At 41.7% G+C, this 14,859-nt stretch overlaps 1 protein-coding gene across 11 annotated transcripts in view; it reads right to left on the bottom strand.

Annotated features, from left to right (window-relative positions):
* Positions 1–14,859, bottom strand: part of SLC6A6 (solute carrier family 6 member 6) — a 117,602-nt gene that overhangs the window by 13,459 nt on the left and 89,284 nt on the right. For all 11 annotated transcript variants that reach the window (XM_051627906.1, XM_051627902.1, XM_051627905.1 and 8 more), the window contains 5 exons: positions 11,194–11,326; positions 8,123–8,257; positions 6,129–6,232; positions 5,891–6,015; positions 1,146–1,258 (listed from right to left, as the gene is read on the bottom strand). In XM_051627906.1, the coding sequence (XP_051483866.1) occupies positions 1,146–1,258; positions 5,891–6,015; positions 6,129–6,232; positions 8,123–8,257; positions 11,194–11,326 (610 nt within the window). The remainder of the gene's footprint in view (positions 1–1,145; positions 1,259–5,890; positions 6,016–6,128; positions 6,233–8,122; positions 8,258–11,193; positions 11,327–14,859) is intronic.

Raw genomic sequence — 14,859 nt, forward strand, 5'->3', positions numbered from 1 at the left:
TTTGCATTTACTTTGGAATGACTGAAAGTTGCTCACTGGAGTTCAAAGATTAAGCCCTAATGTGCAACTTAGGGCAAATGGAATATAAAAAATGTAAGATGTTACATCTGTAACAACTGGGTAAAAATTCATTTACAGATCTCTCCTCACATTTAGGCTAAATGAACATTTCACCCTTACCACCTGGGTTTTGATAACCTCAGTGAGTTTCCATGTGCGTGTGGAAAGCTGCCTGTTGCCCTGAAAACTTCAGCAATTTTGAATGTGTAGTTACTGCATAATCCCTGGTCACCCAGGTCTCCTTTTAAGTGGACTATCTAGAAATTATTTACAGATTCTTTTGCAGTATTTAGTCCAACATTCCTATAAGTAATCACTGGGAAAAATAACCTAACTTCTTGGACTCAACTTTTTGATTTGTTCATTCTTCCTAATCAGTAGGAGTGTGTACTAGTTAGTACAACTCAAACCTCAGATGCTTTCTGGTCTGTTTGAAGGTACTGAATGTGTGCTGATGATGTGAAAGTCAGCATGATCCCACATTGCTCAGCAATGTGCCACATCTAAGCCCAGTGCCACAAAAAAGGCTGTGCCTTTGTCTTCAGACTGTTCATGAAGCCACCCTGGATATACTGTAAGGAACATTTTGTGCTTTTTGTGCCTCACAATGGCTTTGCTTTCCCTTTTTGGCACTTGACAATTATCAAAGCCTCTATTCCTAGCAGTTATTAGTTCTTAGAAAGTGTTAGTGATGGGGTATGCACACTGCAGGTGATCACAATGACACCAAGTCCTCTGTGGAACACATTGCTGTAGTTTTCAATGTTTTTAAAATTATTAAGCTCTTCTTCAAAGTAGGAAAATACCGTACTGTGACCAAAACGGTAGTATTTATGCCGGACTGGGACCAATGTTTAGGTTATGCAGTAGTGCCCTGGTCCTGTGGATTCCATTAACTCCTGATGACAAAGAGCAAACCACATCTTACTATCAACTAAGAGGCTCAACTTCAAAGCGACCCAAGTGAATTCCTGTTAAACAGCATTAGAGGTTTTCTCTTCTTAACTCATGTCTGTAAAAGCAGCTTTTCTCAAGTCAGCAGCACTGAGACAATAAGCCCCACATCTCTTACCCATAATACTAACCTGGCTATCCAGTCCAAGCAACAGAAGCATAATAAAAAAAAGGATTGCCCAAAAGGTGGGCAGTGGCATCATGGACACAGCTTTTGGGTAGGCAATGAAAGCCAGGCCTGGACCTAGAGAAAGAGAAAATAGGAAAGGGGGAAGGGAAGGGAAGAGAAATAGTAAGTACCAGCCCTGGGGTAAAGGTAGCCACACTCAAATGCAGGAATGCCTGGTTCCGTTCAGATAAATCCAAACGCGGCTGGAAATACCAGAAGTGAAACAGTTTGGCTCTTTTATCTGAAATCGAAGCACGCATGACTACAGCAAAACCACAGGCAAACCCCCGAGGCCATTGCTAACAGATCACCAGTTTTAACATCTGTCTCAAACATGCCAATAGTGGAGGTGGGCCTACACCTGCCCTACACAGGGCAGGATTGGGGCAGGGGGAGAAGGGGTGACCCAGGGGAATGGCAGAATCCCATTGCTAGCCCACATGGTCACGATGAAGATGAGGATGATGAAACTCTTTTGCATGCAAGAAAGGGACTCTGCTCCAAAAGTTCCCTGGGATCTTTGCTAATGCAACCACTGCCTCCCTTTCTGTGCAGCCCCTAAACCCAGGATGGCTTTTCTAGAGCAGAGCTGACACTCCAGGAGTCTGCTCCTTTTCTGTAAACCCTCACTGCTGCCCTGAAGTGATCTCCTAGTTATATCAGCTATGGGCCCTGAAAAAAATGTCTTCTGCTGTTAGGAACTGCTGGTGTGCAAAATCTGTGTAAAATGCTGTCACATCATCTGCCCCTATCCAACCTGCCCCAGTGATGCTGAATACGAGCAACATCAGCCTCAAGTGCAGGAGGGATTGCACCAGTCTGGGAGCATCAGTGGGGCTGGGATTAAGTGCCTGGCTTCCCTGCTCTGGAAACCAAAGCCCTGTGAGAAAGGGGGCTCATCACCAAGCTGGGGCTCGTTTGGGCCATGGACCATCTCACTCATACCCACACACCCAGCACACGTGCAGTGCTCTCGCAGGTTGGTCTCCAAAGGGGCTCTCACCTGGATCCAGGTGCTACCAGCTATCACTGCTGAGACCTTTTGTTGAGAGGGAAAGAGCCCTCTCCAAGTGGGAGTCGGGAACACCGGGAAGCCGGCGTTTGCAGCAGGCTCTCAAAGTGGCCGCAGACATTTGGCAAAGCTGACCAAAAAATGTTGAGGGCAGATCTAAACTCAGATTAAACCCAGGAATGCCTGGCTCTTCTGCTTGTTTGTTTTAAGGAGCCTCTAAATCCAGCATTTTCCAGGATTTTGAAGTGGATTCAAGTAATTTTCAACAGGAACTTTTTTAAACTGCTACAGTGTGGGGACAGAAATCTTATTTCTGATCTGTACAGAAAAATCTCTTAAGACTGCTCTTCCTACCTACCTACTACTTTTCCTTTCCAACAAGAAAGATGGAAAAAGAAACAAGAAAAACAGGTAAAAAAAAAATACTACTTTTTTTCAAACTAAAGAAAACTTTAGGTCACTGAAAATATTTTAACAGAAATAAATACAAATTAGTCAACAATTGAGCAACTAATGTTATTTAAAATTAAACACAAACTAGGATTTTATACGACAGAAGATGTCAAATAGTTGGCGAGGACCTCAAATTTTAGGGGGCTTTCCTTTTTTTCCCCCTAATTCAGTGGCTACAGCAGATCCTCCCTGGGGAAAAACTGCTGCCCTGTGGCATCTGCAGCTGATCTGTGCAAGTGATGAGACAGATGTAAAACTGCTCCCCTCAAAAATTGCTGCAATTCTGTATGCTTTGGGCCAGTGAAATTGTCCTTGCACTGTGATACAGTCTCCTACCAAGTGCCCTAAGCCCTGTGCTAACTCTGATTTTCCTTTGAAAATAAGTGTTGAAATATTCCTGGCATCCCCTCGACTGAAAATAAATAATCTAAAAAATGGTATCTAATTTGAAACTGTGTTGCTCTGAAAAGTGAGGTACTTGTGGCTGCTCTGAAGAGCTAATGAAGGTTGCCACAATCCCAGCCCACTCGCTGGCTAGTAGCCAGCAAAGTGCTGTGGCACGGCTGGAGAGCACTGCGGAGGCAGAGCCTGGGCAGGCATTAGGAAACCCAAGGTGCTATAGTTAGTCCTGCTTAATCTGAATTTCTTTGCAAGTGGGATTTCCTTTTTTTGTTAAAAAAAAAAAAGAGGCAAAATCTTGTGCTGTTTTAACGCTGCTATAAATTGCATTAATGGTAATGGTGTTTCTTCCAGCCAAACGGATGCAGAACAGATTAGACAGGACTGGCTATCGCCTTGTTGAGCCTCTGCTGCTTTCCTCTCCATTTAAAAGTATTTCTGAAAAAAACCCAAAACATCCACAAGTGCTATTTATTAAAAATCTGCTTTCAGAGAGGTCTAATTTAACTGTTAAACCTATTAAAGCCAGAGAAGGCAAGCAGCAGAGACCAGTGCTTAAAGCAGTCCCTCACTGACAAGTGTGTCCCAGGCACGTTGCACCAAGGCTGAATTTGGCACAGGTAAAAAATGTGGCCAGGAGATTCTGCTGTCAGCAAATTTGCTGATGTTTTCCTGGCTTGCAGGAGGGCAAACAAGGAAACAAATGGTGTCATGCATAAGGCAGGAGGAATTTAACTTGCTGGGCACAGACAGGGGGGAGCAGGGGGTCTTGGCCTGTTGGACAATGTCCTTTCCCCAGTGCTATGGGCCAAGTTGCAGTGCCTCTGCTCACCTTTTCCCTGACCTGGGGGATCAGTTCTGACCTTGCATCGTAAGAAACCAAAAAAGGCAAGGCCAGAAAAAGAGGCACAAGCACCTGCTGCATGTCTCTGTGCTGAGAAGTCAGCATCAGGGTAGCAGTGACAGCAAGAGCTTCCCCCACGGCCACGTGCAGGTCCTGGGACACTCATGCCAGGGGGACCAAGTGGTCTCCAGTGGCTCTGAGCTTGAACTCTACCAAGAATGGCAGCAAGGAAACTCACAGGAAATAGTTTGGATAATTTTGGTAATATTTACTGTCATGTAAAAATGTCCCTTAAGACTTAGCCAAAGACCAGCCCATGACAGTTGCAACCTCTGGCCATTAGTGACCAGGGCTCAATTTAAAAATAATAAAAAACCTTAAGGAATCAACAACAAAATATGCAAGAGATTGAAAGCCAAGTTTGGGAGCTAAGTAGTGTCCTCATTGTCCCTATAGTAAGCTATAAAATCCCTTCTTTTAAAAAATGGGGTTTGGGCTGTTAAAAACATGGATTGTAAACACTAAGTCCGTTAATTTGTATTTAAACATTACTTAATCCAATGTTACTATAGAATTGTTTAATTCTAAAAATGCCAAGCAACAGGAATATAGCTGCCTGTTTATCAGAGGTTTAATAATAGAATAAATATTGACCAGATAAAAACCTAATGTGGAAATACTTTAAAATGCTACTCCTGGAATTGGTCCACCTACATATTAAAAAAAGGGGGCTATTTATGATTCATTCAATAGGATTACTCCCTTGCTTCCTGTTTTCAAACAAGGCAATCAACCTCCAATCAAAATAAGCATTATGGCCAAGACTGTTAACTAATTGCACTTGTGAGAGGTTTGCCAATTGCAGCCACTCAAAAATCCAGCAGTGACATCAATGTCATTAGTTTTTCATTAGCTCTTGTGAAGTGAGACATTTTTCTTTAAGACTTAACTCCCAGAGCCATGTGATTAGAAAACATACTGACTTCTTTTTAAAAGCACGTTTGCAGAGGAAAGCTTTCCAATACTATGCAGGTGACTTGAAATTGCTCAAAAATCATCAGAAAGAAATGCCAAAAGTGCACTCAGGTGACATTGTTATTACTTGATTCTGATTAGCTTTAAGCCTCATGGCTGTTGAGTCCTGACTCATTATTTTTGAATGCTAATTCCCATCTAATCTGTCTGTTCTGCATGAAAATACATGGTTACACCTGCCCTCGTGGACAAGACATGCACAGAGGCAAAAATGCCATCTGTTGTGCCTGAGATACATTCCCATGCTATGAGGATTTAGCCTTCCTCAGCTACATATGCATAGCTAAAAGTTAATGGGAAGAACACTTCTGAAATCAGGGAGGAACCTAAGTGTACAGCCAGTTTCAAAAAGGACTTCTCATAGTTCTGTCAACTTCATCCTGAAGCTACAGAGGACAAATGCAGGCCTGCAACAGCTAGAGTTCCTGTAGATTAAATGGTCCACAGAACCCAGGAGATGGGCTTCTCCAACTTCTGTTGCCTTTCAGTGAGATTTGGAAACGTTTGTGTGTATGTCCCTTCAAAAGGGATACCCCCACTGCAGTGCTCTGCTGTGGGCAAGCAAAACTAAGCTATTAAAAATACATAACCACTGGCTATTGGCATTTGAATGAAAATAAAGGGAGTTTGAAAAGAAGGATGGAATATATTTTGGAATCGATGACATTCTGGACCCTGGGTAACGGTGTGGTTTTCTTAACTCTAATCTCTACTCAAATGGATTAGCACACTCTAGGAAATGTGTTTGCTGCCCTGTTAATCAAGACAGAGTAAACAATACAACCCCGACTAACCCTCACTGCTCTACATGAAAGCCCAGATCAACACCGTGCTTATTTTTCTGGAGATTATGGGAAATCTTGTTCTGTTTGTATAGCTCAGATGTTAGCTGCTCGAGTCTGCAGAACTTTGCTCACACACTAGGCGGCAGTGCCCACCACCACTGCCACCAACACCATCGTACCTGACTCTGCCACATCAGCAATGTTCACCCCTTGCTCTTGTGCCATGAAGCCCAGGACGGAAAAAATTGCGAAGCCAGACACAAAACTGGTACCACTGTTCAGGCATCCCAGCAGCAAACAGTCCCTAAGTCACACATATGTCATGGAGCAAGTTAATTAAAAAAAAATTAACCCATTGTCCCTACTTTATTTACATAATTTAGCTAAAACACTAAACCCCCTTGGATGGAAACTTGCCTATAGCAGTTGTATTTGTACTTGTTGTAGCTCCCCAGGGAAGTCATTGCTCCTAAGCAGATTGCATATGAGAAGAAGATTTGTGTCCCTGCATCTATCCAGACCTAAAGGGAAAGATGGAAAGACTGTTATTACCAGCATCGTTGCATTGCAGCACCCAATGCAAACACACAGTTCAAACTATGCAAAATCAACAAAATAATTTGCTTCCATTGAGGGTGATAGCTGAAGGGTCAGAGAGGGAGGGAAAGAGAACATCACATTTGCCAGTTTGGCTTTTATAGGAAAAATAAAATTGTTAGCATCCGAGTCCACAAGAGCATCATCTCTATAATAGCTGCTGTATCCCCTCCCCAGAGGTGCTCAGTATTTCTAGTTGCTATGTCATTCAGCTGCTCCTTCCTGTTGGCACAACAGTAAATGTGTTTCATCTCAATAGGAAATGAAAAAGTATTTATATCGTTGCTGATTTCTCTTGTAACTCAGTTAGAACCGACCAACAATCACTAAACTGAGGTTGTGAAAAACTTGAGAAACAGGTTTGTGCATTTTGTTTGTTTGTTTTTTTCTAGCTTTCTGGTTGTTTTTGTATCTGTTCAAATGCAAGACAAAAAGCCATAGGGGTGGGGAGAAAACAAGCAAAATACAATGCACTTTATAAGATATTTATCTGATCTCAGTCTCATGATCCTATTTCCTGATTACATTAAAAAAACATATACAGAGTGAAATAACAGTACAAGTTCAACTTCTCAGTTAGTAAATACGTCGCTAGCTATCAAAATGCATCCATTGCATCCCACCTGTTCCCTTCCTTCTGCTCATGCAAGTCTGCTAACACCAATGGAAACCACCAAGGAATTTGAGCAAGTGAGAATTAAGCCTGCAGACCATTACTGCCTCCCTCCCACCACTGCTTTCCAGCACCCTGCTGCCTGGTGTATCCATGGAAATGATGCTTTTGCCAGACTGTGAAAGGGGGGCCTGGCAGCTCACATGAATCTCTTCTATATTATTGGCTGGTGCTCTGGGCCTAGGGCTAATAGTAGACCATAAAATTTATAAAAGTCCCATAGAAAAAGATTAATTCATAAAATACAATGTCTCCTGTAAGGAAGGTGTCTTGTATAAAGAAGGCAAGACCACAGAATGAACCAAATTTCCACAATGTTTTTTTCAATTACACTTTTCCTACTTCAGTTATTTAGCTGTCATTGGGGTTTCATTTTAACCAAATACTCATTAGAAAGAAAGCAAAGACAGATGTTATTCCCTCACCGTGACCAACACTGGTATTTTCAAAAATCCCTTGTTTTTCTGAGGCTGTACCACTTTTCATGTGGCCACTACTGGCTGAAATGATGCTGGTCTGCTCAAGTGTCACATATTTGCACCCTGTGAGCCCAGACAGGAATCTTTACCTAATCACAGCCTATACAGACAGACTAAGCCTAGCTCCACTAGCCAGGGCTAAGCAATGGTAGCTCCTGTGCCTCAGAAAGTATTTTCACCACCTTTTGCATGGGGTTCCATTCTTCTATTATTTAGTTCACTTTTTTCCCAACCTCCTCCCATGGAGCAGTGGGAGCTAAGTGAAACTGGTACTCACAGTTGTCGCTGCATGTTCCATCTGTGAAGCTCACGTGTCTCTCCTTTGAAACTAAAGACTATCCTCATTAAAAAAAATGCATCTCCCTTACCTTACCCACAAGAAAGCTGAGATTGTATAACGGGACAGAGTCTACAGCCTCAGAGTCCTTTGACACAAAAAAAATACACACGCATACACACACATACATACATATGGAAAGATACACATGACAGTGACCTTCTCAAGCAGATCTCTGGAAAATATAACCCAGCATTAATGTTCATGCTGTATTTGGACCTCTAAAGACCATGGAAAAAAAATAAACTATTGCCATTACATCACCACCATCACCCTTCACCAGCCCCTATTTGTGTAGGAAATGGTCCTGCTCTTGGTTCTGTACCTGTGGGTCAGCTAACCGTGACATATCAGGATAAAGATAAAACTTGATGCCTTCTGCAGCTCCAGGCAGGGTCACACCACGGATGAGCAGAACAAGGAGCATGATGAATGGGAACGTGGCAGTGATGTACACTACCTGGCAATAAAAAAAGAAAAAAAAAGAAAAGGATGTTTAGTCTGTGGCACTTCTTCCAGATCTTCCAGAGACGAAGATAATTTGTTCCATGCTCCCGTGTCTCCATTCCCAGCACTTTGAACACATTAAGCCCTTCAGGTTGGCATCAGCCTCAACAGTGGTAATTTCCAGGCCCATAATTTCATTCTTGCCCTTGCTGCCTATTCAGCATCATCATTATTGGAAACTAAGGCTCTATTCATCCAATTTCAGAATATGTCTTCATTATCTTTAACCTCTATTCCCACTCTCTTTGAATAACAGCCTCCTTCTTCTCTTCTTGTTATCTTCTCATTCATTTGATGAAAGAGCCCTTTGCTTTAATCTCCAATGTGAGGGTTAATTGAGCTTGCATTTGGACAGTTCTATCTTTAGACCCACACTTTTTGACCTCTAACATTTTGTTTTCTTTGCTCATCAGTGCTTTTTCTCTCTCTCTCTCTCTTTTTTTTTTTTTTTTTATGTAACCCCTGTGTTACAGTCAAGAATCACTACTGTCCAAGAAAGGGCATTTTTAATGGAGTCAGATGATCCCCCTAGGTAATTACAGTTTGCTGCCATGAGTTAAAATGTATTTTTGTTTTCCAGAATTTATTTAACTGCAGCAAAGCTCCTGAGATGCACCATTTGTATTCTTAAGTGTGTCATCTGAGAATAATGAGGAGAACTCAAAGCCTGCATTGCCCAACTGATTTCATAAAATGAAATATTTTCATACATGTCCTTTTTAATTCTCTCAGTGAATTTTCTGTATATTTTCCACTGGCAAATAACATATATTACACATTAGCCCAGTTTCACTAAAACCAGAGGGATAAAAGCAGGATTTCTGTGCTATCATTTTTTTTTATATATATATAAGCTGGGGCTATGAAAAATCAATTTTTTAATGGAAAAATACATGCCTTGACATATGTGCAGGAACTGAGTACATGACACTCAGAAAGTGGCCCTTGCTCTACAGGTAAGGATTCTCTCAAAACGCTGGAGGAATTTTTAAGATCGAGCACACTATCCAAAGCATAAGCACAACTATTATTTTTCCTTGTGATTTCATGTTTATTTGTCCAATACACTACCACAAGATTTAAAAACTACGTCTTTTTTTTTTTTTTTTCCTTTTTCCACTCTCCAAAGAGCCATTAACAGGAAAGTGCTATAAACAACCATCTACTAAAGTAAACTAGACTTCTCAAATAATTTAAGTCCTCCATTAGAGTTTACAGTTTACTTTTGTTTGACCCCAAAGTTAATGGAGTCAACCAGAGACTTTCCAAAGGTTTTGTTGGGCTTTGGCTCCAGAGCCACACGAGCTCAGACACTGAGCAGAGGAGGAAACGAATTCCTACAAACTGCCCTGGCTTAGAAATGAGACCATTTTGCTTGATTTCCAAAAAAATGCAAAATCTTTAGAGAACTGATTTGAAGAGACCTGTTTGCAACCTGTTTCCTTCACAAGGGCTTGAAATAGTGCACCGTAGGGAGCCTGGAAAAATCTCTCCATGCTACTGTAACCTTTCCTGAGCAGACATCAGGCTCACCAGAGGTACTGCAGGAATGTGTACTTCCAGTTGTCCACTGTGTTCACCTTTACTATAAAACTTACACAATCACCCCACCAGGTCATATCGATCAGAAGGAACAGAGTAGCAAACATGTTTGTTAACGTGTGTGTGAGAGGTGTGGAAGCTGTTCTTTGGGGCAAAGCTGGCAGGAATCCAGGGTAAGGCACCAGCATGATTTTAATGAGGCTCCATGATAAAAATCACAGAAAGCAAGACAGAAACGACAGTAAAGCAAGTAGTTTAGTCAACACTGGAACTAATGAGCTCTGGCTTCCTACAGAGTTTTGTCTCCTGGTTGATTCTGCAGCATGTAACAAGGTAAAACTGCTAATTGATGCTTTTTCTGCAGTTGAGGCATTGGCAATTGCTCCTTCCTCCTGACTTCTCTGGAGGGATAATAAAGCATGGGTTCACGCTGTGGCTTTTCTCTCAGGTGTGACACTAACAGGGTCACTCCCTTCCACCTGGTTGACAAGAAATATGTGGAAACCTAATATCTTGAGACCTCTTCACCTCTGTTAGATTTATCTGAAGTACTGCCTCAACCAACAGGTATGAAAACTAAGAGACACACACATGCAATGGCTTCCAAAGCCTATTCTCATTAAACTAGGTTTAAAACCAGCACTGTGTGCAAGGGGCAACAACATCATGCTTCATGTTGTTAAGTGATTGGCCAAGATTTGCTGTAATCTGTTTCTTCCACTGGAGTAGGATGAGGTTCAGGAATTATTTAACTGTTATCCTTTAGAGAAAAACAGGATTTTAAAGAGCACACGATGAGCCTAAAGCCACAAACTATCTAGGATCTCTGTTAATGAGAGTGCTTCTAAATGAGTACCTAAGTTTAGTCTTCTGTGTCTACACAGAGCTTTTCTGTAAGCAAGCAGCATTTCAAAAATGCTACACATCCAGCAGTTTCCACTGACTTAAACATATCTACCACAGCTATGTTAACATCCCCCTGCTGCACTGAGAATGAACTTGGCTGGTGTGAGAGCACAGACAGGCAGAGCAGAGCACCACACATCACAGGCCTAAGACCTTCCACGCTCATGACATGCATCAATGGGATGCCCATCCTCAGAGAGACAAAGTGGTACTTGAACCGTGCATGTATCTGCTGCTTGATGCCATTCTAGTAACAACTACTTGACCCACAAGCATTTTGAGCACTGGCAAGGACTTTCCAAAGTCAGTTGAATCTGAGTCCCTCTTTTATTCAGTGCAAAAATACATATTTTTTCAAGGAAATGATGAACAACTTCAGGAACAGCACTACTTAGTATTCCTAACATCTGTTAATGGCAAAAAGGGTAAAAGAGCACTTACTTTCCCAGTGGATTTGACTCCTTTCCAAATGCAGAAGAAACATATCACCCAGACGAGGAGAAGACACAGTGCTAGATCCCACTTGATAATACCAATATCTTCAATTCCTGAGGACAAGCTCAGTACATTGCGCCTGAATATTTGAAAAGAAACAAAACAAGAGATGGAGGAGCTCAGTTGATGCAGAGTCTGGTTGTGATGTCTGAGGGTAAATGATGAGTAAGGTAGCAGATATGCAGGCACATCTCTGCCCTTTGAACACTGCTTCCTAAGCCAGCCTGGCTTATGTGAGCAAAGCTGAGCTTTGCAGCCCTACCTCTTCCCTAGGTTTGTGGGACTCTTTTATTCTATATATTGCACAGCATTTGATTTTAAATTCTTTTTAGCAGCCTGTGACCACCTCAGTATGAGATAAGAAAGCACGCTCAACCACTGTGGCTTCCACATTTGCTCCTTTGAAGATGCAAGACCAGCTCACCCTGGCATTGCCACCAACCCCGGCTTTGAAGCTACATGGCAGCATTGCAGACAACCTCTGCATCATGGATGCTTCCAGCTGGCCTGCATCCATGTGCTTCTCCTCCTTTTCAGTTCATTACCAAGACTGCCACAAGGAGGAAAGGGAAAAAGCAATGCAGGGAACTATCACAGCACGGGGCTTCACAGGGCGAAGGCTGGAGCCACCCTCTGTTCTCCCCCACAGCCCCCACACACAGTCACTGCCCCAGCACCACCACCACCAGGGGCTTGTTTAGCCAACTCTGGAGAGCTGGGAAACTGTATTCTGTCACTTGGGTTAATAAATAAAAAGAAATTCCTAAGCTGGGTCTTAAGGGAGCAACATCCAACCATGAAAACACTCTGTTCCTGAGGGGGAAAATTCATTAAGGCTTCTCTCCTCTGGTAATTGCAATGGGTCATTGTTAAATATTGATTTAAAGCTTTTTTTTTTTTTTTTTACTTGCATGCAAAACACACTGTTCTCACAAACTGAACAGACCTTGTCATACCTGATGCTTACTTCACTTATCAAATATGTATGAAAGAACAAACTGCCTCTTACTGCTCACTTAGCTAAAACTCCTCTGCAAATGAACCTACTAAATTCTGAAGACTTTTTGCAAGGTTTTTTTAAGTCAAGGAGAATTTTGACCTCAATTACAATAGGAAATGCCCTGCCTCCAGACTAGAGAAATGACCTTGCTACCTAACAGATTGTTAATTACATTTGGTTTTCAGACAGCTTTAGAAATCAACCCCTTGCCTTCACCTAAGCTATGGAGAGCCCAAACCACAGCAGGCTGAGGTGCTGGACTGGGGTCAGGCCTACAGGTGTGTGGAGCCAGTACAAGACAAATCACTGTGGCTCTGTTTTCCCCCTGAATTAATTAGTTTTATTTTAGTATTATTATTTTTTTTTTGCTATTCCCATGGAAATGATTGCGAATGAAGCCACTGATGGAAAATTTGCAATTAGTTTTTGGGAAAAAAAAACCAAAACCAAACCTGGATTGACCAGTTTAATAGGGCTCAAACCCTCATCCATCTGTTTTTGTGTCTCTGCCAAATGCACTTGAATTACCTGTGTGAATGTGTTCTCACACCAAATGCTTTATTCTCTCTGAACGTGTGTGCATTTTGTTATGGAAAAGGACTAATGGCACCAGACAGGGTAAGTCTGCCCTAATCAGCACAGCTATTCAACAGTTATGAGAAACCTCTCAGTAATAAATATTTGGCATAAAGTTGCAGTCCTAGTTCACCTGAGCCTAAAGGAACCAAGGAAAAAACCTGCTGTGAGAATACAAAAGAAGAAAATACATTTATAAGAGGATTCAACTTCATCTGCAACCTTCTGTGGCTTTTTTACAAATAAATGGCAACTTTCCAATCTAAGGGGCAGTTCATATTAAAAAGGCAACCTATAGAGCTGGCTCTCAGGAAGCCATGAATAATTAACTGCAAATGTGTTTTAGAATAGGGAACTCTATTAATGCATCAAGCTAAGACTTCTTGGTGTTTTATTAGGGAACTAAAAGCAAATGGTCATCTCACCTAGAGTTTGCCCCAGCAAGCCTTTTGAGCTTTTTTTGCAGGGCACCCCAGTGGGTTCCTGAAAGCCAGATATATTGTTTTTCTACAGTGAGGCAGCAAGTGCAGTTGAGTGATGTGCTGGCTTTCTCTGTCCTGGGTTATCTGGTTTCACAAAGACTGACTACCTCAAGGAATCTGCTCAGAATGACCAGAGGCCTGAGCATTAACATTGTTTTTTGAACTCTAACCCAACATATTTTTGCAGCAGAAGCACTCAACCTGCATTTGTGATACCCTGGAAATTCAAGTTCAGAAAGGAGCATGAGCCAGGCTATGCTGATAGCTCTTCAATTTTGTTACACAACCCACTGCTGCTAGATTCAGCCAAGCCCACTCAACTAACTTCATGCCATCTATGCATGAAGTTGTTACTAACTCTAATTTATAGTCTCGATGCTGTCATTATCTGTCACTCACAGATAATCAATGGGACAACAGGCTGGGGTCGAGTTTGTTGTAAACATGAGTTCTTGAACTTTGTTCATACACCAGCATGTTCTATGGAAATGTAATAGGATCCCTAACTGGCTCTAGAACATAAACAAAAATAAAATGAGGAGAGTTATGCAATCCTTGAAGGATATTCCAGCTTGTTAATCAAGACAATGCAGACAGGACCTTTCATACCAGGAAAGGTGAAGCACCCTTTCATGCTGGATGGACAAGAATAACTAGCACTGAAGCAGCTGTACCAAAACACTATTAGAAGGAGAACACACAACAATTTTTAAAACTCTTAAGTTTGCCCCCAAAGGTAGAGGCAGCTGCCCTAGATTTCGTTTAGTTTTTGTTTTGCTCCCTTTGGGATTACATGCCATTAGCATGTGATGGTCTTTCTTGGGATTTGGACGAATAAAGTCTGCTGATTACCAAATATTTATAAACACTTGGCCAGCACCAGACAATCAGAGGTTTTGTTCAACCACGATTACCCCGTAACACTTCTCCCTTATGTATTAATACATGTGTAAGCCTTTAAGGTTCTGGACTTTAAAATAAAATCTTCAGAAATAAGACCTGAAGCATGTGATACCAAGAGGTAAGTCTCCTGATACAAAGCCAGATTTGCTTAACCCCCTTTTATTGCTGCTCAAACAAGCATGTGATTTGCACAGAACATTCATTGAAATGAACTGAAATGTCAGGCTGTACTATATGTCCAGCCAGGCTGTGGAGGACACGTGTTACTCAGTGTGAAGAGGTTAATGCATCGATGTGGTCAATTACATCTGGGCAGTGTCAGTTCTACAAAGCACTGCTGATGGGGACACTACATAAATGTCACACAATAAAAAATGGGATTGGGTTTCAGAAACCAGATACTCACAAAATCCTAAATTAAATCAGAATTAATTGTGCCACAAAGCAGATGGATGTCTTCAGTTAAAGACTATTTATTGACCTGTCTTTCTATGCAAGCAGCTGGCTGCTTGGCAGCTGGAGTTGTCGGTGATGGCAAAGTACCTGGAAGTTCTTGAAATTATTTTGAATTTCAGAACTATAAAGGATAGTTACATGTTTGGGGAAAAACGAAGTGCTTTCACCATGTAAAAGCTACACTACTTTAATTAC

Source organism: Apus apus, chromosome 9 (genome assembly GCF_020740795.1).
Source record: "Apus apus isolate bApuApu2 chromosome 9, bApuApu2.pri.cur, whole genome shotgun sequence".
In the NCBI taxonomy this organism is placed as follows: Eukaryota; Metazoa; Chordata; class Aves; order Apodiformes; family Apodidae; genus Apus; species Apus apus.